Raw genomic sequence first — 26,073 nt, 5'->3', positions numbered from 1 at the left:
CACCGTCACGCAGTCGGCGCTCCAAAGAATGTCGCTACTTGTAGGAAACTCTTATCTTGGGACTTTAGCTGTGCTGAGTCAGTTAAAGGTGTCTAAGCGACACATCGTAAGCAAATTCGTTTATTTTTTTTTTTTCTACTTGCAGTTCCGAAAAGCGTTGAGTGACGTGAATAGTTTAATACTCTTTATGATTAATCAGAGAAAGAGTCGCACCTTCAACAATTACACTTGTATGGCGTGGACAAGCTACAGGTGCGGACAACTCAAGAATTTGTCTTTTCGAGATGGTTCATTGTGAGACGTGGCGAATTTTGTGAATGACCGAGTATCGTGCTCATGTTGATTTGCGTATAATACAAAGCTTCTTTGCGAGCTAATAAAGCAAGCCCTTGTCAAGGTGCGATGTTTACGAGAGTAACTCTTACGTGTGGACCAGGTGCCAGGTGCGCGATAATCGGCTGGCATAAAGATAAAACACAGTTCTTGCGAGCAGCAGCGGGGTACGGGATTTGTCGAGCGGCGCGATAGCGATTATATATAGGGTGGTTCAAGTCACTAGGCTCGAACTGAAGTGGACCCTAAGAATCGACGCCTGCACGTAGCCATCTAAACTTTTCGTCAAAGGTGTAATTTAAAGGTCGGTTTTTTCTTCCAAAAATTACAAAGCTTAAGACTGTTCATTTTTCTTCTACTTTGAAACTTTCCTCTTTTCCTGCCTCAGTCTCGGGCTAAGAACAAAATGGTTAACATCCACCAGCTTGTCTGCGCAATCACTTCACTACATCAACAAAGCGTAGTTCTTTTTTAGTAAAAAAATAAGGCCAAGAAATTTGCCAGGGTCTACGGCGGGCGGTGACCCAGACGACCAAGTCCAGTAGCGGGGTGTGTTTGGCGTTCGTATTGGTAGGTGGCGTCAGAAGCAGTGTTTGAAGGTGCAGCCGACCAGCGAAAGATAGCAGACGACACGCAGACGAAATCCGTTGGCAGCAAAAGCGCCACCGTTATGCACACGCGTTTTTTTACTTTAAGTTTTGCTTTTATTGTTCGCATTTATTTTTTAACCGAAGGTACACCTCAAAAAGATTATATTCATTTTAATAAACCACGGTGGTCGCCAGCCGTCGCGAGAAGGAGGTAGCGCCATCTATCAATACGAACGCCAAACACACCCCGCTACTGGCCCCTGTCGTCTGCGTTGCTGCCCGCCGTAGACCCTGGCGAGTTTTTTGGCCTTATTTTTTACAGAAAGAGAGCTACGCTTTGCAATTTTACAAGAAAAAAACGACTTGTGAAATACACCTTTGACGAAAAGTTTAGATTGCTACGTGCAGGCGTCGATTTTTATGGTCCATTTTAGATCGATACCCGTGTATTTCTGAGGATTGAACGGTTGAAGTCAGCGCTCTGTGTTGTCCTAGTCTTCCCTCTTGTCCGTGTCTGTTTTATCCTAAAGGGAACATCTTGATTCTTGACAGAGGTTTCGTCTTCCGATCTACCGCAACGGACCACCTCAACCAATCCGGCGCTGTGTGCGTGTCACGTGACTGCCCAGCGCGTCGGTGCGTCTCCTTCGCTATGGTCACGTGACTGGCACTAGGCATTGAAACGGCTCCGATGGCTCGTAGCGACCGCTGTAGTCTATGTAAGGTGAAACGGAGTATAGCATATCTAACAAGAAGTTACGTCTACGTAAACAGAACAATTAAGTCGGCACGCTTCGGTAGCTACGCATACCTCTATTACATACAGTTCCGCTTTCAGCGTTCCGTCGCTTGTTATGTCACGTAATTTCTTTTTTGCTTCTTTTCCCAGTGCAGGGATGTGCATGATGTTCGCATATAGTTCTCGCTCCGAGGTTGATAGTAAAATAAAGATAATAATTATAATTCCACTGGTTCGCAATGTTCCGCAGGAAAACACGGATATAAAAGGCAGCTGCTCGTAGCTGCCTTTTATGCTAACAGCTAACAGTGATGTATTGGACTAGAGGCGATGTAGAGTGCATTTTACGACCTATTATCGTAACGTCTTGGCGCGTAGGAGATTGCTTGGTGTTGTAGAACAGATCCACACCTACCATTCAATATGGGTGCGTTCACGCCAAACATAAAGCTTTTTTTTTTTTTATTTTTTCGTTACAATTTAAGTGAGCAGCGCGGTGTTAGGTAACATACCGAGCGACGGAATACGAAACTAGCCCTCGTGTCACTGTCGGTCAAGGTTAAATGTGTAAGTCGCATTTTTAAAACGGAAAGCGAAAAAACAACAACAAAAAAAACGACAGGTTCTCGGCGACAGCGAACGATGACGCAAAACTTTATAGTACCTGCACATCTATATCAGATTCGCGTAGCGCACTACCCACGCCGAAGATGTCGACGCTTTAACGGGAAAGTTTGTACCGGTTGGCCGCGCGGCGAATGGACCATTCGATCATACATCTACAAAGTGTCACAAAAAAAAAAAAAAAAAAAAAAAAAAATTACCAAACTTTTTTTTTTTTAACCGCAAAAATAAACCAGGTATCGCCGAACTCTCATTCTCCGCCCAAGGGTAGCGCTAGAGGTCACAACCAGATTCCAAAGTTTCAGCCCGATCCGATACCTTATCCAAAAATTATAAGTAATTTTCTGAAAAGTTCAATGAAAAAATGGCGGCCGACGGAGTTTTTAAATACATGGGGCTCTATGGGCACCAGAAGCAGAAAACGGGCAAAGATGGGCTCCATTTTCCCATTAAAATTTTTAGAAAATCATTATAACTTTTAATTAAGTTATCGGATCGGGCTGAAACTTTGGCATCTGGTTGTGACCTCTAGCGCTACATTTGGGCGGAGAATGAGCGTTCAGCGATGCCTAGTTTATTTTTGCGGTAAAGAAATCCCTGTAAATTTTCTTTTGTGACACCCTGTATATATCCGTTTTCCATAATAGGCACATCTTGAAGCGAGACCTGCCTATATTACGCACGTTTATACTTTTCAGAGCCGGACGACTTGCTCGCGTGCGGAGCTAAATAGGTCGCGAACTCACACGGTGTGACCAATGGCGGGAAATGGAGGGGGTTGGAAAGAAACACGAACAAAAGTTTCGTCGTGGTTCAGTTCGCAACAGGATACTACTGGGTACTACTCTAATGTGCGGCGGCACGCCGGTGACTCCACGCTTGCGAAGAAAACGAGTACCTCCTCCGAGTTTGCAAAGTTTCCGTCGTTTCGACTCTTCTTGGTGTGATTGGCGGTACCTTATCTTGTAAGTAGTTTCAAAGACTTGATCATTTTACGGCGTTAAATGGGTTCGGGCAAGTTACACGGGTGAGCGTGCTTTTGGTTTCGGTTCCGAGTTCGGGTAAAATGTCGTCTGCTCTCCCGGTTTCATAGGGGACGTCTTTCCAGTTCTAGCGGACGACGCACGAGCGGTTCAACCCTGCGGTGTTTTTGTTTGGTGCATGGCGGATAAAGAACGCTAGCGATAAAGGCGAGAGGCCTTGCAATGGCTTTTGTTGTCTAGCAGGGAGAAAACCGCTGATCGCGCACCGCTGTTGCTTCGCTGAGCACGAAAAACCCATCCGCCAATTCCACCCTCGCCCCCTTCCGTCCTACCTGCTAACAAAGCGAATAGGGACGCGTAAAACCCACCGGCTCCTCGAGCCCATTGACACGTTCTGCGAACGAAAAGATTGATACAGATAGGATAAGAACAGATCGTTAAATGCGCCATGTAGGATGAGTCATTCATACTTAATCGTCACAAAACCTCGATAAAATTCACAAACTATTTGACGCGAAGTGACACAAGAGTGAGTGGATGGGGGTGTGTTTTATAATGTTTCACTGGTCTCGCAATTCGCGAGATGACGCGAGACCGGAGCGACTGCAGCGCCCCGCAACCACTACAGCAACTACAGCAGCCGATATAAAAAGAGTGAAAAAACAAAAGGCAGAAAGTAAGAAGAGGGGAGGCGACTGCGTATGGATAGGGGAATGGCGGCCCGGTGGTTGTTCGGATAACTTGTTTTCTTTTTCTTTCCCCGGTCGCCTCCTTGCAATTTTTTCTCTCGCTGAATTAATACGGTTTTTCAAGCCGGGTTCCCTCTCAGCCTCTGGGCGGATTAAGTCGTGACGCGCGAAGCGATGAGCTGCAACGTGCGTTGAAAACATCGCCAGGATTTGCACGGAGCCGTTCAAATGGCCGAGGTAAGTGCACGTTATGCCCGTTCCCGCCTTTCCCAACGTCAAATCCTCGTAAACTTGCTTGCAAAGCCGCTTTCCAACGTGCCGGACCAGCCGAACGCTGCTGGACCAACAAACCGTTATCTCAGTTTCAATACGGTGGCCAGTTATAAGTGTTTTCTTTTCCCCCTTTATCGTATCCCTTGTCTCAAAACGAGGGCGGATGAAGTCGCTGCTGTTAGCTACACGACTTTTTGTGGTTGTTGTTTCTTCCCAGCCTTTGTTTCTAAAGAATCTCCGTGAACAAACATCCCATTTCACTCTGAAAGGATTGTGGAGCGATATTTTGAGCGTGCTCGTGCGGTATCGTATGTGGCGCCGATACTATGGCAACTAAACCCTGACGCTACTGTTTTCTTCCTTTTTTTTTTATTTTTTATCGCCTTGTCTGTTTATCTTCGACTGTTTATCCTCCCGGTTTTACCCTTCTATTACCCGAAGCCAACGTACGTTGACCACCGAGCACCTTTAATTAGTAGCTCACTCGGGCTTCGCGAAAAAGCTGACGAGTGTGACCTCAATGTCGCTTTCGCAGCAAATCAATACCACTGTTTCGTCCTCAGCACGAATGACTGGATGTGCTGGCTTAGGCTATGATGCTGCAGTAGTAGTAGTAGTGATAATAGCTACCGTATTGCTTTGTCGAGGGGCTTGACTTACCGAAGGTTTGAGCGTTATCTCATGATAGGTTGGTTACATGGAACATGCAAGAATATATGGACGTCCGAAAAGATACGGAATAATTATGGCACGTGCTCGGCGTGGTTACAGCTAGTTTACATTCGCCGCATTTGGGAGTAATAAAGCAAATCTACGCATTAAAAATTAAATTCTTCCTCCCCCTTATTACCGCCGTAATTTTGTAGAATCGTGAGGCTGGTAGCACGTGGCAATCCACCCAGTAGAATATCGCTTGCCATATGCAACCACAAGCGTGCCGTATAATTTTCTTGATATAAAGTAATTTTACAGTGACGAAATTATTGCGTACGCGTGTGTTTTGCGGAAGTGTCGCGTGGCTGCCTTTCGAGCGCGCAGTTGTGCCTTATTAAAAATGAGAAAAAAAAAAAAAAACAGTTGTAGGTGTTGCTTCATTTTATTTCATAATAATAATTAAAAAAAAAAAAATTTTAGTACTGACATGTGGTGACAGTTGTCGGTTTTATATGCAATTCCTTTTGTTTCGTTAATTAGGTTTGCAAGCTTTTTTTCTTTTCTTTTTGCTCTAACGCTACGTGTCCTGTACATCCGCAAAATTAAAAAAAAAAAAAGAAGAAAAGTTGAAAAAAGGTGCATTTTGAGAAAAGCATTATTACCGATTAAACCAATCCCGCACATTGAATGCGCCGCAAATTTTTTTTTCCCTTTTTCTTTTTTTTTTGGGGGGGGGGGGGGGTGGGGGGTGGGGGGTTGCGTTCTGGGATATGAGGGATTATCGTGAGAGTCGGCCAATCTCGCGAGAACCGGACTTGAGCCTGTCGCCAATCCAAACCTGTCATCATAAGTAATTTATTTGTATTTTATTTTTGTTCATTTCCCCCAATCCGTGGCGAAGACAACGAGCGCTGTAACGGCGCGCTGTCCCAACTGATCCAAGTGGTTTTTGCCTTTGACCTAAGCTTGGCTCATTATATATATATAAACATTGTAAAACGTGCAAAGTTTAGCGCGATTCACCAAACGATGCGAATCCCATCCTCATGTTTAGTGTTGTGTCGTTTGCCCGCAGTCTAGGGTTTTTTTCCAACCATGTGCAATGTACACCAGGTCGTTTGTGCCCTTACATTTTGTTCACGTACTCTTGCTTTTATGATTATATCGAAAGTACTGACCTTCACATGTCTGAAAAATTCGGTCAAAGTTGTCTTTTTTTAGCTGAGAAAGTTGCCGTCCATTTTATTTATTTTTATTCTTTATTTACGTCCAAAACCGCGTATTTTTTTTTTTTCTAGAAAAGATTGATATCTTTGAGTTTATAAATAAAGGGCAGCCTAACGCTGACAGTGGGTAGCTGCTACATGTAGTTTTCTTTTTTTAAATTTTATATATAAAAAGAAATAGTTGTTTGCGGAATTGTGTCGCCCTAGAGCATAAATACATCTCTACAAGGAAAAGTCTAAGCTTTCCCCCCTTTTTTTTTTTTTTTTCATTTTACGATTGTTTATTTATTTATTCCAAACTTCGTTATCTCGAGGAAACCTAGATAACAAAAAAAGTCGTGGCTCTTTTGGGGGTGCTGTCCGCCGGCAGTGTAGCCATGATGCCGCGAACTGCCTTTTTTATTTTTTTTATTTTTTTTTTGCAAGCATTTATTTTAAGTGTATCTCTTCTCGCTACCTTCCCAAAACGTCGAGGAAACCACACAAGGACGGTAGAGCGCTTGCTTCCGCGAAAAAAAAAAAAGAAAAAAACACTTGTCCGAATGCCAAATGCACTCCTAAAAAATATAAACTAAAAAACTAAGTCGTAAAAACGGTAAAATAAATCGTTCCTTTTTCTATTTTTTATTATATTTTTTGTAGTGCCGCTTGTGAGTTTGGTGTTGGTGTGTACACTACCTCTCGACACGCCGTAATTTTGTCAATTTCTTGTTCGGTTTTTTTTTTCTTGGTTTGTTTTTTGAACTTGCTTATTTGTTTCGGTGTCTTCTGAGGCCCACTCAGCCGTGTTCTGCCAGTTTTCCACCCTTTGGCTCGCATTAGATACGTTGCTGCTTTACTTATTTTTTAACTATTATTTCTGCCTTTTTTTTTTTGTTTATTTGTTCTGCTGGCTCTATTGTGTTACCCCGTCGGCTTCATCTTAGGAGAGAGAGAGAAAAAAAGAAAAGGGCGTCTTTATTTGTGTTGCTATATCCTTTGTGTTTTGGCCGGTGCTCCCTCCCTTTCTCATTTGCCCCTCTCCCCTCGCTAATGAGAGAGGAGGTTCAGGGGAGGGAGAGGAGGGTTTATCCGCGAAATATGGGTCAGCAGTCTGCATCTTGCTGTTCTTGCCCGTCATTGGTAGGCGAGGGTATATGGTTTTTCCTTTTCCTCTGTTTTCGCAAGAGTCGTTCTGGGGGTGGGGAGGGTGTGCCTGTTTATTTTGGGGGGTGGGTGGTGAGAAAGAGGTTTGATCTGTTTCTTCTTCTTAGAGGAGGGTGTGGGGAGAGAAGAGCCGAGCGACGGCAACGACAAAAAGAAACGCGAAAGAAATCGGCGGCCCACTGCACGAAGGGTGCTCACACATGTCTGTCTTGTCCCAGTGAGTGGCTGTCTTGACGAAGCCGTCTGAAAACGCTGTCCCCGCGTTGTACGTTTCCTTTTTTGATTGTTTTGGGGGTGTTTGATTATGGTCCCTTGACGTGGAGCTAAAGTTGGTGAGAACACCCGTCTACTCCGTTTCATTGTAAGTATAGTGCGAGGGAGACGGGGGTTTGTAATGAGTGTATGGCTCAGAGGTGCTTGAGCATGCGCTCATTCAAGCAGTGCCATTCCAAGTGAGCGTATTGTGCTTGTACCTTTCAGTGCGTCCTTGTGTTGCGATGAAATGGGGCACTGCATTTGGTGTGATGGCGGGCGTCGCACCAAAGTATTGTTTGGGATCGTCTGTTTCGTGCTCGTCGTTGACCGTTCGTTGTTTGTGCAGGGACGCAGACCACCGGACGCTGCTACGTCGAAGACATCCAAGATCGCCCGCTTCATTCCGAGGCCTCAGCGGGTGGTTGCGAAGAGACTGGATGACTTCACGGGTCTGCTTCCGAGAGCCAGTCCAACACAGAGTCCGTCGGAACCGCTGCCCTCTACATCTTGGCCGTCAGCTGTACAGTCGAATCACCACAGCCATCGGAGTGCCCCCTTCAGCGGTGATACGAGGACGCTCGACTCATCAGGCCATGGGAGCTTCACCAGTTCGGCCGTGAACAGAGAAGTTCCTTCGTCGGATCGTGAAAGTGCAGTTCGTTTGCCGAACCGCGGGAGCCAGGTCGCGGAGTTCGACAGGATCAACAAGGTGGATCCGTCGCACTTTAGGGAACTTAAAGAACCGTTGAAGAGGACTTGCGTCATCGGAGCGGAGCAAGACAGCAGGGTTGATCCGTCGCATTTCAAGGGCCTTGGAGAACCGTTCGACCACAAGAACTTTGTTCGTTTGTCTGGCCGTCGGAACCCGGTCGTCCCGTCAGAACATAGGGCCGCCTCTGCCTCCCCTCTTGGGGATTTTGCCATAGATCCACACAAGCAGCTTCGTCTCGGCGACCGTGTCACTGTGGCCGGAGTGAAATCCGGAGTCCTTCGGTTCTGCGGCGAAACAGAGTTTGCAGACGGCGTGTGGTGCGGCGTGGAGCTGGACGAAGTGTCTGGCGGCAAGCACAGCGGCGTCGTCAACGGGGTGGTCTACTTCACGTGCCGTCCTGGGCATGGCATCTTTGCACCAGAGTCTAAAGTCCGACTGCAGTCCGCCACGATGCTTCCGGAGCTTCCTACCGATTCTGCCGCACTAGAAGGTGATACCCCTCAACCGGAGAAAACCTCAAAAGCTGCGTCTCTGTTCTCACGTCTCCCAAAGCTCGGCTTTCCTGGCAAGTCTTCTCTGCCCTTCCGGTCGAAGCACAGGGACACGGATCATCTGGAGGAGGCGAGTGGATTGTCCGAAGTGGCACAAAGAGAATGCAAGAGCGCGCCCACTCTGTTTCCGACGGACCACGCTCCACTGTGGAAAGGTGCTGACCTCGCAGGATCTCCAGAGAGTGATGGTGAAGAGTTCGCGGATCGGGAGTCGGCACTTCATCATCGAGTCAGCCCGGATGTGCTTGCGGAACTACGGACCGCGCTCATGAACGAGCTTCCGCCGCAGCAGCCTGCGCCGGACACGAGTGCCGTGGTCAAGAATGTTCTCTCTCCGATCCACGAGAATTCTGACGAGAACGACGGCAGGTCCGGCGGGAAAGTGGTGTGTAGAAGTCCGGAGGAAGGGGCAGTTGCCGGAGCCGCGGACTTTCTCTCTCCGATCGCCGAGATCCTCGACGAGCTCGACGAGGGATCCAAGCAGGAGAGCCTCGGGATTCTCACCGACGGCGCAATCAGGGACGCGACCCTCTCGTTCGAAGGCGTCTCTGTCATTCCCAACTCCTTCTCAACGGATGACGTTGCAGATCTTCCGGAAGAGGAAGAAGAGTCGAAGGATATGACGCTCACTTCCTTCCAACCGGCAGACGACGATGGCGAAGACAATGTTCCGATGATCAGCAGCAATGTGCTGCGGATCCTGCAGTACAACTTTCCAGACCAGGTGGATTACCTCAACACCGTTGTAGCGCGGAGCGGCGCGATAGTGACCACTGAGGCCTCGCCGCTCAGCGGACCGGCGTCCGAGGCTTCTACATCCGCGACGGACCAGCATTCCGACTCCGCAGCAAAGCGGAGTGCGACGGACAGTCTGGAATGCTCGTCTGGATTCGCGACGAGCGTCGGATCGGTCGAGTGCGATGGCCCCGCTCAAGCAGACGGCGTTGAGTGTGCTTCTAACCTGACTGCGGTCAACCTGAGCAACTTCCATGGCGAGGACAGCCCGCAGCCCAAGCGGCCGGCGTCTGCGTACACGGTCCGAAGCACGGACACGGGGTTCCAGGGAGACTCCGAGCTCGAGTGCCAGAGCGAGACGGGCGGAACTGCGGCGAGTCCGTGCGAGGACCGTGCAATGCGATGGTCCACATGCAGCAGCCAAGATAGTGGTGCCGTTTCGGAGTCGGAACCTCAGAGGCGTAATCTCCATCCAGACTGCTGCCCGGACTGCGACCATCGCGTCGGGTCTCCGGCTGGACTAGTCCAAGCTTCGCTCCGTCTGCAGGCACCCTTATGCTGCGAAGCTGATCTGAAGCGGGCTAAGGAGAGCGAGGAACAAAACGAAGAAGAGCGACGGCAAGTGCAGTCCGACGAAGCGGTTGCTCCGCCGGAAGAGTTAGCCGCAGCCCCCGAAGAAGACGAAGAGCCGCAGTCCGAGAGCAGTCAGGTCGAGCCTGTGCCTGAGGAACCGGAATCGCAGGCACGCGAGAATCTTTGCGGTGCCGCGAACGACGGCGAGACGGAACGGCAGTCTGGTCTGGATGCAGCGAAGTCCGCTGCGTCTGACAAGCCCACGAGGCCGGAGAAGGCGGTGCCCAAAAGGGTGTCTGTACTGTGTCCGCCTCCCCGGCCTCCCAAGGTGGTTGTGTCAAAGGTCAAGGCCATGATTGAGGCGAGCAGGACGGAGGGCGAGGAGGTTGCAAGGTCCTTGCCGAGGCAGCCGCGGAAGGGACGATGGGACGACGTGACGTCCAAACTGGCTGCGAGTATGGCAGACGAAAAGTCCAAGCCCAAGGTAAGCCAAACTTCAAATTGTCTGTTGTGAATTTTCCGAATGGCGTTTTCCAATGTGAAGCTCGTGAAGGGAAGGTATAGGGCAGGAGACGACGGCTTTGAAAATGACTTGGATGCTATGGAGCCTACATAGACTGATTTTGTTGGGGCACTTGTTTTCTTTTTCCCTTACGACTGAGAGCCTGTCATAAATACTTGTTCGGCGAAATGTGCTAGTACGAGGCCCAAATGTAGCATTCCTCAGCGCGGTTTGGAGGGAGATGGGAAAAGGGCTGACGTCATGTTCACGCTGCGTTGCGCATTGCCCACATGCTGCTCATCGCATTGTCCTTTTAAAGTAGGCGTGGGGATTGTGCTGCACAGAAATAAACCTTTGAGAATGGTTTATATTCCGAGGAACCAAAGCTCAAATTTTTTTTTTTTGGAGAGGAGGAGAAGAAGAAGGAGGAGGAGGGGGGGATGAGCGTTCTTTTCTATTTCAACAAATAGCTTGTCAGTTAAGAACACCAACAAACTATTGGCGGTCCCTACGGGAGAGTTCTTAAGTTTGACTTTCCATGGTACTGGTTCAGCAGCGAAGCTCCTCCAGGCGCCACCTGCGGTACCTGCGAAGAAGTTACACTAATCGATTGGAACATTGCTCAGTGTCTCTTCAAAGCGAGACATCGCCGTTAAAGAGAGGCCAAAAGCCCAGGCACACTCGTTTGCCCGACACAGCAAGCGCAAAATGAGCATCATCTTGGTGGCCTTGCTGCGTCTTGCCCGCTGATACGAGAAGACACGCTGGCTCACTGCGTGCAATCTGACGATCTCCATGCTATCTCTGAGAAAAGGTTGCTCGTAACATTGTGAAAATTGTTTGAAGCTTACAATGAAAGAATGGTGCGCAAGAAATTTTAAGATGTATACATAAAACGGAAGTGTTCCAGCTTTGCCTGACAGATGGCGCTAGCGTGTTCACCAGTCGTGAACCAGGTAGTATATCTGACTCGGTCACGCTTGGACGCAAATGCGAAAGCCGCCCCAAGACGACCATTTTGGCAATTATTTTATTTATTTAAAAGATACTGCAAGACACTACTGTGGCCTGAGCAGGAGGGGATTTAATGTTTATATGGAACTAAAATACTGGAGATTGTACGACGCAACACAAGAGGAAAGGAAAGCTGGTGTAAAATGGAAAAAAAAAATATTTATATGTAAAGTTCCGAAAGAACGCCCACCCAAAATGAAGAGACAAATTATGAAAAATATGGACTGGGCGATGTTTAGGAATGCAACAGCAAAATTTTATAAAAAATTGGTGATAAGCACGAAAGAGGCAGAGGGCAGGCCGCCATTACAAATGATGTGAAACGGGAACAGATGCCGCAGATCGCAGACATGGCAAATCAGAGTCTTATGGTGCGATAAGTATGCGGGAATTCGCTGCAAACTCCCTGTTCACGAGAAGGGATGCCGCAGAATGCGGAGGCAGCGCATTCATTCTTCACAGTGGGATTAACGCGTGAGAACCCGCTAAACTCGGGTGTCACGGGAATCGATATCGCGGACAAACGCGTGGGAACCCGCTACAAATGCGCAGGTCATGAGAACATACCACAGATTGCGGACGTGGAAGATTCACGTGTTGCGGTGGATGAACACCAGACAATCCACAGCGAACATGCTTGTCACACGTTCCAATATCGCTGATCGCGCGTTTGCGCGGTAGAAGCGTGACAAGGTGACACTGAAGCTCCGTTCCTTACGTGGCAATATGTACAAATTTGCGCGGTTGGTGGCCGATTTTTCCTGGAATCGTGGGGTGCGTGATTTTTTGGAATTTTTATGTTACGGATATGCAGCCCAAAAAATGGGATGGGCATTCTCTTTGAACTTTACGGTGGGCAGAGGCAAGTTCAAGGCGCCGGGGCGAGAGCGACTGGCCAGTGGAGCTAACGAAATTGCAGCTATACAGGAGTGCCTGAACAATAAAAGGAACAGATTTCGCCATGCCCAATCTTGCACTTTGCGAGGGAATCGGTTGTCGAGTAAGAGGCGATTTTCAGGTAGGCAAAGGACTGTTCGAAAAACGATGTGGTGAGCTCAGACTCGTACGTAGTTCAACTACTCTACTCAGGCTGCTGTAGTTTAACTACTTTTCTGAGTAGTTTAGCAACTTTCAATTACATTTTTATTTTGGCAATTAGTGTTTTTTTTTTTTTAAAGGGGTTGTCCGGTCAAGCTTTGTGTTCAAGAAAACAATTGAATATCATTGTTATTGTCTTGAAACACATTGTCCGTGCAATATCCGAAATTTATATGCCCCTCTGCATGAGTAATTGAATTTTAAACTGCTCCAAACTCCTTTTAGTGTAAACGGCGTTTTCATTGGCAACATTGAAGCTCTGATGTCGAATATTGCAAAGCGAGAATTTCTGTAGATGGTCGAGTGTGTTGGTTTCTAATTTACGATAAAGAAAGAGGGAAGACAAACAGACAAGATAGGCTCTCTCTCTCTCTCTCTCACTCGTCGTTTGCCTGCGGGTGAACGCCGCAGCGGGCTTCATTTTTGTTGTGCTCGACCTGTTTTGTGGATGGGCGAGATTTTTGTTGCACGGTTAGGTGCCACAACCACCGGGGAGCACCTGCGATCCGCGAAACGTGCGGCGTCGAGCAAAATGGATCCTTGTCGTGCTTGGTGAGCGATTGGTTCTTGTCAAGATCAAGAACCTGCTTATGCAGCAATCATTTCACCGATGAGAGCTACGAGCGGAGCTCTAAGCGGGCAGAAAGCTCGTAAGCTGAGCCGAGCTGTGATGCTGTGCCAACGGTATTCAACTTTGTCCACCTGCTCCTTGTCCAAATCGGGTCTATCGGTTTGATTGTGCAATTAAAACGAAACCAACAGCTAAGCCATCTTGAAACCATGCCAAATGTTATATTTAGCACACATGCAGCCCGATTTCGGTTGACCCGCGTGTGAAAATGGAGTGTGGCTACTATTTACCAAGCTCATCAGAGTCAAGTGACGATCTAGAAATGTTACATGCAGTTTGAACGATTCGCTGTTTCCGTTCAACCTGCGGGCATCAGCTCCGAGGAAACGACCCACAACTGCATCACAGATCCTGTGGATCCGCCAATATCTGGACCTAGATGTGGTTTTATGGATCCAGATGCCGCTTCAGAGGCAAAATCTGCATCCTTCTCTTTGCAGGCGATCCTTGTCTGATCGGTGGCCGTCGCAGTTGTGTGTGCGCGAAACTGCATACATTTGCTCGAAGCTAACGGCTGTTTTCAAGTAATATCCTGCTAAAACGCACTACGTTTTTGCACACGCTTGGAGCTGCATTAAAAGAGATGTATTTCAGTAGGGTACAGCCTAGGAGACTATATAATTTGGAACAAAATACAAGACATCTATCGACCAATGCTTTTTATCTCGACCATACGATGATCCTTTGCGTTATGTGTCGTCACGCAGCAGCTATGGATGTCGGCCATTGGCACTGCTGAAATTCGGGGTGCAGTTTCATACACATGCTCGTGGAACGTTTAATAAATATTGGGACATCATTATTTGATATAAAAATGAGGTTTGTCAATATGGAGGCTTTTCAACTTTAGTGGTAGGTTTGCTTATCAACAAATATTCCTGTACAAAAAGAGATAAGATGTTGGAATATCAGCTGATATTTGCAAAGAGGGGAAAGCCTGTTGCACAGGCAGTGGGGGGAGTGGTTTGGAAGGTCCAAAACTCCTTAACCACAACATAGAAACTCTTGCCCACTGCAGGAGGTGTACACACTGCGTTCTCACTTGAAAGAGGCAACAAAATGCAGCACCCTCTCTGAAGCACATCTGGTGCTCCCGTAGTTTGTACGTTACTTCAAGAATCTCGTGCTAAAGGGCAGTGCAAAGGTGACCTGTTTTGCTTTGCCTTTGCTCCTGAAACTCAGATTATGCTGGTCTTCCAAGATTGAAGAACATTCAAGAAACCTTAGTAATTCTCCCATAATAGTAACTCTTTCTATAACAGATGTACAGCTACTGTTGGCATGGACAGCAGGGTTGGGAACAACTTTACATGGTTCTTAAAGTACTACTTCAAGTAGGTTTAGAAAACTTATACTTTACTTGAAGTACATTCTCTGAGCATGTACTTGTATTTTTTTCTGGCACTTTCCAGGGAAAGTACAACTCCCAACTTCAAAGTACATTCCCCAAATTTGAAAACAAAAAAATGGTGCATTGTCGTGTGAAATCACACTATCGTCTTTCGAGGCCTCATCTGGTCATTTCTCCGGGTGAATTAATGGCGGCTAAAAGATAGATACAAAAAAGTGCCTTATAAGCTTATTTTGTTAAATAGTTTGTCAGCGAGAGTGTTGATCCCGGCTCTTTGGCGACTTGACTGTTCAATATTTGCTGCTATTTTCAAAAAAAACTGACGCACCTTCGATTACCCCTGGAGCAATGCATACCAGTTTAAAAGAAAACACTGTATGGTGATGAAAGGCATCATGAAAGATTGTGTTAAAAAGTGCTCATACTTTTCTTTGAAAGTGCATTGTGTTTATAGTACTTTACTTCTTCAAGTGCATTGCACCTGGTGTACTTACCACTACACTACATAACCTCCAGTTTACTTTGTGCTTCACTTCAAGGACTTTTTAGATGTACTTTACGCAACACTGTAAACAAGCAAACACTCTGTCTGCAAAATCAAACTTGGGCAGTGCTAAACCTCAAAGGTGAAACAATACATACACAGTTACATCATTGACATAAAAAACAAACAAAGAAGCATGAAACAATTAGGCATGCAGAAGTAGAACCAGCTTTTAAAACATTTCTGTGAAAACGCAAGCCGCTTTATATTTGGATAGGAGAATTTCGCCAACGGATGAAAACCTATGTGCTTTCTTGTTACCATAAAAAAATAGAAGAGTAACTTCAAAAGTAATTTTCTACTTCTTACGGTTATTAGTAATTTACTCAATTACTTTCCATTTGAGTGATTTCTACTCTATTCAAATACTTTTGAGGCAAATACTCGGTAACTTAATTACTTTTTTGAGTAGCTTGTACATGTCTGGGTGAGCTGAATGTAGTTCTTGATCCTGGCTCCTTGGTGGCAGGTGACGCCTCGGTGGCTCCGAGGCGAGAGCGCCGGCCTACGGATCCCCATGTGGCGGGTTCGAATCCCGGCCGAGGTGCCCGCAATCTGACGGAGGCTTATTGCGGAGAAGGCGCCGTGTAACCGAGCTTTCGGTTGCGCGTCAAAAGATCCCCAGATGGTCCAAATTAATCCTCAGCCTCCGTTGGGCCATGCCAGATGCCCATCGTTGGTTTGGCACATAAAACCCCCAAATTTGAATTTGGCGACAGGTGAAGGAAGTGAAGAGCAAGGTGTTCACCAACCTGGAAGGTGCCAAGCAGCAGCCGGCAACGCCGAGGCCAAACTCTCTGTCGTCTACGGTCTTGAGGCGGCAGTTCCGGTCAAGCACCTCGTCGAGGGGCAGCGGACGGACAGAAGCAGACGACGGGACGCCCACGGGCGAGCAGCAGCTGTCGGCTTTGTAAGGACTTTCTTTTTTGTGGGCATTTGAAAACTGAAATGGATGCTAAAATTTCGAGATCTGCTGCGACTTAAGTATGAACAATGTAGGCTGAAACGGTCCTTTGTGCGTATTTGGTGTGCCTGCTTGTCTTTAACCCTTTAAGTGCCTTGGACGAGCTGAGCTCGTCGGCTGCTTTCTATTTTTTTCGGTAGCCCTCAGTTCCATGGACGAGCTAGGCTTGTCTGAGTAGTTTGCGGCGCTGATCATAGATGGCAGCACTCGCTGTAGTTAGCGCCCTTTTTTTTCGCCGCCGCTGGTTTTGCCGCCGCTGGTTTTTGCGTAATAAATTATAATTGTATCTGTGGTACTAAGGGAATGAAGTTCCTCAATGAAAAAAAATGTAGCATTTTTGAATTACTTAAAAAAAGAAGTGGCACTGAAGTGGTTAAGGCAGTTGTGGTTCAAACTAAAAATAAAATGCAAAGTTGATTTCCTATTTTTGGATCTTTGGAGTTATTTGACACAAAGCAAATTGTCCAAACTTCTTAGGGTATTCTTGTGTTTGCATTCTGCTTTACTGTCGGTGGCTTCTTACGGCTTGTCTTGTCTTCGTTTGTAGCTTTGCTGTATCTGTCTCACATCGGCTGCAAAGAGTCACTTTCATCACCTCAGTGAGAAATCATAGTTGTCGGTTTCTCATGAAAACAAGAGAGAACGGAAACCCAGTGCCCTGGGAACAAACTGCAAATAACCACTATCTGGGGATTTGTGTGTTTCCTAAATTTTGAGGCAATACTTTTTTTTTTTTTAAGACGAGTTTTTAAAATTAGTTTGCTTGTCTATAGTGTTCAAATATTATCATTTCTAACGTGAAACATTCATAGGCTAGGTTTTTAGGTGAAAATAAGTCTGAAAAAGCGTAACCGTGAATTTTCTTGCTAAATTTAGCTGGGAAAATAATGTTGCATGGCTTCGTGTCACGTGACCTGTACACAAATACAGTTTGCCTGCTAGATTTAGCGGGAAAATTGACGTCGCGTGGGCTACACATAAATTCAGTTTACCCGCTGCCTGTCATTCCCCATACTCGGTGGACACAGGCAGACTCAACGGGGAAAGCCAGTGTGTCAGTGGGGTGGAGAGAACGGAGCTGGAGGCACACCTTAAGAAGAAATGCCTGGAGGTTACTAGCACTACACAAAGAGTGTGTCGTGTAGCAACATAATTGCAGGGAGATTTGGGATACATTTGTATCTGTTTCGTTTGTACAGGGCAGACAGTCCAGAGAGCTCGACAACAGCCCAGGACAGCAGTCTTGCCAAAGGTGCGTGATCTTGCAACTTTTTTTTCATTTTTTCAGTTTTAATCTGCTCTGATGAATTTGAAGGAGGAAAAAGGTTTGACAGGTGTAGAAAGAGAAACGAGGACAAATGGATTCATCATTTTAAGCTCCCACCAGGTCGCGTGTGTATTTTGTTTTTTAATCTGTATCTGGAGGGCAGTACCGGGGTGTTATTATGAATGTCCTAGATACTGTCTTTTCTCTAATATGGGTCTCTTGTATTTTCTCCATGTTTAGGTGCAGACGGCGCTTCGGTTCAGTCATCTGGGAAGGGACCAGCCTCGGTCAAATCGGGTCAGTTGCTCATCCCCTGTAAGGGGACACATGCTGTGCACGTTTCGCATAATTTGTGTCCGAACTGTGGACCGCCGAACTTGCGTTAAGTGTTGCACGACAGCTGCGGGCAAGTGGGAGATCAATGATAGAGCAATCAATGGTTGAGTGTCTTTATGCGAAGGAGCTCGGAGCGGATCCTGGGTTCTATCTCCACACCCTTCCGTTTTGATCTGGGCAAGCATTGTATTGGTTTAATATCGTGTATTGCCACTGCACGAGATGCGTCAAAGACCCTAGGCTAGCGATCGCACAGCACTGGCAGAATTTCTCATCTGCGTGCGATGCAGTGACAATTACTTACTGCCTTGGGCTGTAAAAACTCGGACATAAGTCCCAAATGTATTTGGTTGTCAAAGCGATGAGACAGATTTTGCATTTGAAATTTGCATGTTTTGATGGGACAACAAATAACTGATCTTAAGTGCACATTCAAATGTACAAATAGACCATATGTGATATGCAGAGCACCATGTAGTGTGGCGCCGAAGAACATGCTCAGTTTTGCCAGTTGGCTTCGGCCAAGGCCAGGCACGCTGGCCAAGGCCAGGGCGCGAAAGCATAGTTCTGAAGAATCCTTCCTTCGCTTGCACAAGCACATGCACAGAGAAAGTGCTTTCAAAGACCGTGCACCCGCGTCCATGCCTTTGCCAGCACAAAGCCAGATTTCGAGCCGACGTGCGCATCTGCCATGTTGGTTGCGGCGAGAGACCAGCGATTGCCGGGGCGACAAGCGCATACATGTGAAGAGCGTAAAACAATACTAACCCTTAGCTTACAGGTGTGGGTGAGGATCGATGACTGCGAGCGGTAGGCCTCGATTGTTACGGACGACGCTACAAAATAGACAAACAGGAGAGGAATCTCGACGCAACAAAGATGGCAACGCACAGAGTGTTTCGAGACGTTTAAACAATTTTGCATATGGGCTATTCAAGACGTAAAAGGGGAGGGGGGGGACATGCTGTGCACGGAGCAGAACTTGAAAGCGGCAGGAATGTTAAATTTTTCTTGATGAGGAAATATTGCATTGCACGTTGCCCTTGCATTTTCGGTGGCATTACTTTGCCTACTGATCAGTTTGATGTCTCGCTTACTACAAGCAATATTTCGATGGCCTTTATGTATTGCTGTTCTACTTTGGCTGGTCCCTCGGGCCACTTCAAGGTTTCTAAGTGCCTTAGCGAAAAGGAGCAGAGACGGTGAACAGTCTGAGAAGCTGCGGTTAGCGGGAAGAGCTTTCTTTGCCTAACTAATGTCTTTGGTTTGTGGCAATTTGCTAATTTACGATAGGATCTAAGTATGCCTCATTCTCAAAAGCTTGCCAGAGTTCTTGCATTTTGTGCGTGGTTAGACGTCTCTAATGGATCTATGGTGTCTCCACCATAGATGAGAAATTTAACGAGTCTTTGACATGCACCACACATCAGTGGTACGCGACCACACACACCGGCACAATACTCCTGCGGATCAAGGCGGGCAGTGGTGGAGGTTGAGCCCAGAATCACTGCGCTCTGCAGTGCTAACTTTTGCTCCACATCCTCAGAGCTGCAGTGCATCGATGCTCAGCCACTGATCCTTGCTTCCTTTTTGCAACATTGGAGTTACTTGCAAGTTTTTTTGTTTGTTTGTTTTGTGCTGGCATTTACATGTTTTTTTTCGTTGCTTTGTTTAGTTTTGTCAGAACGGAAGACAAAGGCAACCCCGAAACGTCCGGATTACCCAAGACCTTGGATTGCCGCCACTAAGCCCACTCCCAAAGGTAGGGACCCGCATCGGCATCCGCTCGGCGCAAACAGCAGCCGTCATCGTAGGGCCCTCGATCTCGGCCGAGGTGCCTGCTCGCATTTACGCAGTGGAGAAGCCAGCGCATAATTGAGATTTCGGTCAACCCTAGTGAGATCCCCAGGTGGTCGAAATTAAACCGACCTCGCCAGTCAGTTTTGCTGCGCTGCCGCGATGCATGGAGGGAGCTTTAGTATTTCCGCACGTGGGACAACCTCGCCGGAGCTTTGCGCGTGCAGAGGATGAGACAACATGAGCCCCCTCGCACACTGCCGCCTGCCTCCCGTGAACTAGAGTTATGGCTGCGTCACGCATGCGCCCAGCGCTTGGTAAGATTGGTCCTTCGCGGAGGACGTGGCAAAAACATCTGCTGAAAGTCAAAGGCTGAACAGCCCGAGCACTTTTTGACAATTGTGCACTCTCGTTAAAACAGAAGCAAACGTGGACCAGCACTTCACCCATTGCAAATCAAGGTATGCGTATGCGAGATACTAGGCCCCAAAATGCAAGTGTATGTAGTCCCATATCTAATGCACCCCCCACAACAGGTACCAATATTTGGAGTTTTCCCTCTCGTAACGAACTTCAGCTGCATGAGTCTCGAATTGCATCCAACTTAGCTAGCCACGAAGCCCACCAAGCCAATTTTCTTTTGTTGCCAAACGGTCAGGCCAAGTCAAGCCAAGCCAAGCGACTCTCATAATGGCTCCCAGCCCCGCACATTCTTCGCCTATCGGATGCTCAAACACGCCGTCGTCTGTGGTCTTCTTTCGGACAGTGAAATCGTGAAAGTTGTTAGGCCTAAGAACGGTCATATTGCTCTCTGTGCTGAGTGAGCTTCGTAGGGTGTTTTTCCTTCGTCAAAAGGCATGCCAAAAGCTCCCTAAAAAGGTTCGCAATTTATAAAGCATGGTTCCTGTGGCGCGCCCCTGACCAGCCGTGGGTGCGCCTCCATCAGTGGAGACGTGCGACAGCACCTTGCCGAGTATATTGGCACCTAATATGACATTTGCACGAAGTCTTTAAATGTGAAAATTTTGCCCCGCGTAATGAACGCACCTCCACATATGTGTAAGTTTTTTGGGGAAGAAAGTGTTCATTATGCAAGTAAATATGGTATTGGCAGATGTTAGATTGTTATTTTGAATTAACGGCTAGCTTTCTTGGTGGGTAGTAGCTATTATGATAATCTGTTTAAAATATGATTGTATATAAAACTTAGCAATTCTTGTTGACACATAGACTTTGGGCAGCCATTGCACCAACGGCTCCTTGGCACGTCGGGCGGCGCTTTTGTGATACCGTCATTTTGAGCGGCATGCATTGCATCATTAACCTAGTAATTGGAACTTCCCTGGTGGTTCGCCCCCTAGTAAATTCGGGGGAGTATGTCCTGACAATAGAATGCGAATAATGCAACCACCCACACTAACAGAATGAAGTGGCACTATCGATTAGTCGTACCCTGCAGGGGAAGTGCCACCGTTCCGGCTGCGTGGCGCCGCGCGGCGCTGCCAGACTAACTCGACTAACCGCAGATATTCCCCTTTCTCCCCAACCCTGCTCACCCTCTCCCCAAACCCATCCTCAACCCCCCACCCTTACTTTTACGATTGTGCCGTCCTTGACTTCGACCCCAACCGTGACCTCTTCCTCATCCCGAACCCCGGCTACAACCCTCTTCCCATCCTTAATCCCGACCCTTATTCCTTAATCTCCTACCTCATCCCTCTCCTCAAACCCTAACCCCATCCCCCCCCAAACACATACCCAGAGCCGGCTAGCATGAGCCGCCCTGCGCCGTCAAGGCGAACCGCGGCGCTGTCGCCCTCGCAGCCGAAGTCGCCCTGCATGTCCAAAGTGGTTCACTTTAGCGCTTTGCCGAGCACCCCACGCCGTCAAGGTCAGTGCACTGCTCTCGTCAACGACACTGCCTTAATTAAATTGCACCATGCAGAGCTGCCCTTTTTTTTCTTTCTTTGCTGTGTTTTTGGTTAGGCTCTGCATTTAGGTAGACATGCTGCGTTGACTTGTGCAAATGGGTTTGGTCTCCGCCTGCAAACGCTTCTTCTATTTTTTTTTTTTTTTTTGAGCTTGAGAATTATTGGTGTTGTGCTAATTTTTTACAGGCACAGAGACATGCAGGCTTTGGTTGCATGCGCTTGCGTCGGTGCGACCTTCCGCTTCCCGTTGCCCAAATTAATTCTTTGTGTTGTTTCTAGAGGTAGAAAGATGGAAAATGGGCTTGTGACTTTGTTTATTTAACTTTGATGAAAAAATTAGTTGCCCCCATAGGGATTAGCTTTCTAGACATTTCTTTCAGAGTTACATACGAGGTTTTTTTTGTTTTTTTTCTAGAAAAGGTTTTTGAAAGTAGGATATGTAAACACACCACTGGATGGTGTGTCGAGTATCTTTTATAAATGTTTGGTTTGTCAATTGGGGAGTGTCTAGCTGGTTCGTTCCTTCACTTCTTTTGATAGTTGCTTTGTAAAATAGTATGATAAAAGGTAGCATGGTGGAAAACTCTCTGGGCGCTACAATCTTCTCTAGTAACATTGGAAGACCTTTGAATTTGGACTGAAATGTACCTACTCGATCTATCAGTTCTTACCAGAGCTGTGGAAGTCGTTCTTGAAAAGTATTTACAGTTATGGTTATTTGGGCTAAAACTTAACGAGGGTGCAAATAAATCTACATTCTTACAGTGGTTTCTAGTTGTACGGCTACAGTAGGTCGCAAACAAGTAGGTACGTTACATTTCGGTTACTTCCAAAATATCCCACGATATTGTGTGCTGTAATCGCTGGGAAACGGCTCCTTAATATCAACAGTGTTCCTTTTTAATAGAGCGCTGTGCTCAACATATTGTTTGAGTTGGTGACAAAAGGAGGTAGCTGATCAACGATGATTTCGATAAATATAGAACTGAATCTGCAAGTCTCTTCGTGTACATAGTTAGTGACTCAAACTTCCTCTTAACTCCGAAGGTATTCAGTTACTAAACCTGATGACTGGGGAAAAGAAAATTGTTCCTCCCTGCAAGGAAAGTAAAACAATTTGGTTGCCTCTGGTCAGAAGTCTCCATTATAAAGCCGTCTGCAAACCCAAATTTGGCTCTGTAAGGGGACAAAAAAAAAAAAAAGGTAAATTTGGTTGGTTCTTGACATTGTGATGGTAGGTCTCGTTTCTACAATTTTCTTCTCGCCATTTTCTTTAAAACGTGTTTTTTTTCTTTTAAACTTGTACTTTCGTTGTATGCGATCATTACTTTTGACGCGCAGCCGTGCGGTAGGCCCATAAAAGGGGAGAACGAAATGGGCAGTCAATGACAATAATAATAGTAATAATGATAACCGACTATGATGGAAGCACTACGGAGGGTCCATTTCAAGCGTGCCTGTCGTATCCATTTCACGAATCGCTTTTTTTTTTTTTTTTATGTGCTTACACATTTTTAGCGTGTGCCCCCCTGCAGTGGCGTGCGGATTTTTTTCGAGGTTAATTGCGCAGAAGCTGCCTTGATTTAGGCTTACGGCAAAGTCAAAGATAAAGAGAAAAGAGATGGAATGGCACACTTGTGGTTCTGGCTTCGTTGCATGCACTAGTGCGTGTTCCCATTGGGATGGCTCTTAATATGTCTGGCTTTTTGGTGTGCGTTTTTTTTTTTTTGTATGTTGTAAGATGCGGTGTTCGGCAGCTGAGTATTAGTGACCTTTTTGACTTAAGGCAGGTAAGGTCTTCTGCTGGCTTGGTGAGGTGACGAAGAAAAGCAAGCCGGTGACCCGGTTTTTTTCGCGGCGCTTGTATCGTATGTTGTGTCGATTTTTTGTCGGTTTGTTTCTTTCGTGCTTCTTGGACTGATATGTCGTGCGGCGTTGCCGTCGTTTCGAGTTCGTGTCTTCCTTATTGATGGGCCGTCGTAATTGATAGCATCGCGTTTCGGGACGATGGATGAATGATTGGTTTCGCCTTCGGTCGGCGATTCCCGCACCAGGTTGCTCGCTCGGCGAAACTGTGCCATTTCATTAAAAAGATACTCGATTAATTAATCTCTTTTAAATTCCATGCTCTTAGTACCGTTTTTTTTTTAGTTTACTTTTTTTTTTCTATGTCAGCACTTTTATTCGCTACCGTGGAACCACTCCAATACGCAATAGAAATGAGGCGGGTACTCATTTCTGTTGCAGCCTTGTGATGTTTTTGTGGTAGCGTAGCGGCCAATAGCAAGAGAAAAAGTAATTTCGAGGGTAACTTTGTTTTAAATTATACGCTTTGCCTCTTCGATGTTGTGATTTTTTTTTACGTTTTTTATGACGTTCTTTTTTTTTTTTTTTTATTAATGGGGGTTCGATGCGCATACCGTGTATTTTGTTTGCTTGATCGTCTCATAGATGGCGGTACCATAGCGGCAGTTTGCTAAATCTAGGCTCTGCTGTTCGCACTTCGGCAGCATTTCTTTTGGGGGAGAAGGGGGGGGGGGGGGGGGGGGTCTTTATTATTTGTGTGGCATGGAAACTATGTCAATGTTCGTTTTTTTTTTTTTTTTTTTAATTAATTCAAGTCTTTGTAACTTTTGTTTTAAAGAGCTGTACTTCTACGTTCAGTTTTAGCGTTCGTTTTGTTTGAAAACACGACTACGGTTTATCACTTCTCAAGTCTTATAAAAGCAGTGTTTCGGGCGTTAATTTTTTTTTTTTTCGATAATAACTTGGCAAGACGCTGACTGTCGCTTTCTCGAAGAAAACGACAATCGATAATCGGCGCTGTCTTTGTGTGTGTGTCTGTCTTCCAATTGTCTGTGTCCTTTTTTGCGCACCAACCGTAATGCAACACTGCGCGCGTTGCATCATGGGACGTCACGCGCCACGGCATCACGACATGCGACTTCGCAAACACAGCAACAAGAAGCGCACTTTTAAGTTCTTCTTTCTTTTTTTAATATATGTATATATATATCGTCGGCGTTTTGAGCGTTCCGTGTCTGTGCGAGGAGGAACGGATGCGAGCGGAGGACGCTCGCTGCGGAGTTACATTTCCGTTCTCCGATAGCAGGTCCACGCTTGGCTGAACGCAGCTAATTGCGTCCGAAGGGGGGGAGTCTCGTTCTAATGAATCGTTCCAGTCGGAATACATTACGCGCTGCTTTAATGGGGTGGATCGTGACGGTGATCCGGAAGTAGGGAAAGTGCTCTCTCATTGGCCGTCACGTGACCCGTTTCCTCGTCCGGAGCGGGCGTCGCAATTAAAGGAATATGCGCCAACTTTTTTTTATATCAAATCAGGGGGTCGGCCTGTGTCGGGGAACCACAGATAGAAAACATTACTGACGTTTACGCTTCTCTGTAATGCGAAATTAGAGCGCAGCTCTCTCTCGCTCTCTCTCTCTCTCTCTATATATATATGTATGTATGTATGTGTATATATATATATGTATGTACGATTTTTTTGTTTGAGGTTAGGCCAGGGAGGACGAGGAGGGTATGGTGGGAGTCCCATGATGCAACGCGCGCGCCGTTTGTTTCGACGTGAAACGTTTTTGGCTAGTTGCTTTGGATTTCGTTTCCCCGCTAAATTTAGCTGGAAAATTGGCGCCACGTGACCTCAACACCGATTCAGTTTCCCCGCTAAATTTAGCGGGGAAACTGACGCCACATGTCCCCAACACCGATTCAATTTCCCGCTAAGTTTAGCGGGGGAACTGAACTGGTGTTGAGGCCATGTGACGTCAGCTTTGCCGCTAAATTTGTCGGGGAAACTCAACGCGCAGTGTGTTGCATTAGGGAACATCGCAGACCTACACACCAGATCAGTTTCTTCGCTAAATTTAGCGGCGAATTGAATTGGTGTATAGAACTGTGATGTCCCATAATGCAACGCACGCAGTTACGCCCACGGCGACGTACATGTCTCTCTGTTTGCACGCGCAAACAGTCGTCTAAAAGCTGCGCTCTAAAAAAAAAAAATGCTCACGCGATTTTAGCTTATTGCAAAGGCTCGCAGCTGTATCAACGGACAATATATAGACCCTTTAAAGATTACGCCCTCTTACACCGTAGATTTGAAAATACTGCAAACTGGCGGGCACAAAAGACACCACAAAAATGGTAAATTTATCAGTCGTATAGCTTCGTAAAAAGAAGTAGTTTTTTTTTTTTTGCTTGCCTGTTAGTGGTATTTTTAGATCGACACTAAGAGAGCGTAATTTTTTATGCGGTCTGTCAAACTTGTAAAGAAAAAGAAAAAATAGTGCGTACATGGCACCATCTTGATGTTCCTGGAGGTACTTTAAGATGCCATTAATCAGACATCACGGTCGAGGTTGCCAGATTGCCGGAAGATCCAGAGATTATACTGTCGAATTTCGGGACCGTCGGCACGCTGTAGACAAACAACTATTTGCTGAAACAACAACAACAAATGCAACGTGCCAATTCGGTAGTTGATGACCCGCGTCGCTTCCGAAAGAAAATAAAATGGCGGAAGTTCGTGACTTGG

General features: G+C 46.6%; 1 protein-coding gene across 3 annotated transcripts in view; it reads left to right on the top strand.

Annotated features, from left to right (window-relative positions):
* The first annotated feature begins 3,931 nt into the window (after window positions 1-3,931).
* The window catches only part of LOC8035590 (microtubule-associated protein futsch), a 70,386-nt gene continuing 48,244 nt past the window's right edge, over window positions 3,932-26,073 (top strand). For 2 of the 3 annotated variants that reach the window (XM_040223809.2, XM_040223808.3), the window contains exons 1-7: window positions 3,932-4,195; window positions 7,859-10,567; window positions 15,943-16,133; window positions 17,387-17,439; window positions 17,695-17,751; window positions 19,466-19,552; window positions 21,350-21,478. In XM_040223809.2, coding sequence (XP_040079743.2) covers window positions 4,187-4,195; window positions 7,859-10,567; window positions 15,943-16,133; window positions 17,387-17,439; window positions 17,695-17,751; window positions 19,466-19,552; window positions 21,350-21,478 — 3,235 coding nt within the window. In that variant the 5' untranslated portion in view covers window positions 3,932-4,186. The remainder of the gene's footprint in view (window positions 4,196-7,858; window positions 10,568-15,942; window positions 16,134-17,386; window positions 17,440-17,694; window positions 17,752-19,465; window positions 19,553-21,349; window positions 21,479-26,073) is intronic. The other variant, XM_029987119.3, reaches the window with a different exon arrangement.

The sequence above is a fragment of the Ixodes scapularis genome, unplaced genomic scaffold (genome assembly GCF_016920785.2).
Source record: "Ixodes scapularis isolate PalLabHiFi unplaced genomic scaffold, ASM1692078v2 PGA_scaffold13__105_contigs__length_92229423, whole genome shotgun sequence".
Taxonomy (NCBI): Eukaryota; Metazoa; Arthropoda; class Arachnida; order Ixodida; family Ixodidae; genus Ixodes; species Ixodes scapularis.
Note: the sequence above shows the minus strand (reverse complement) of the source record. Positions and strands in the feature narration are given on the sequence as shown.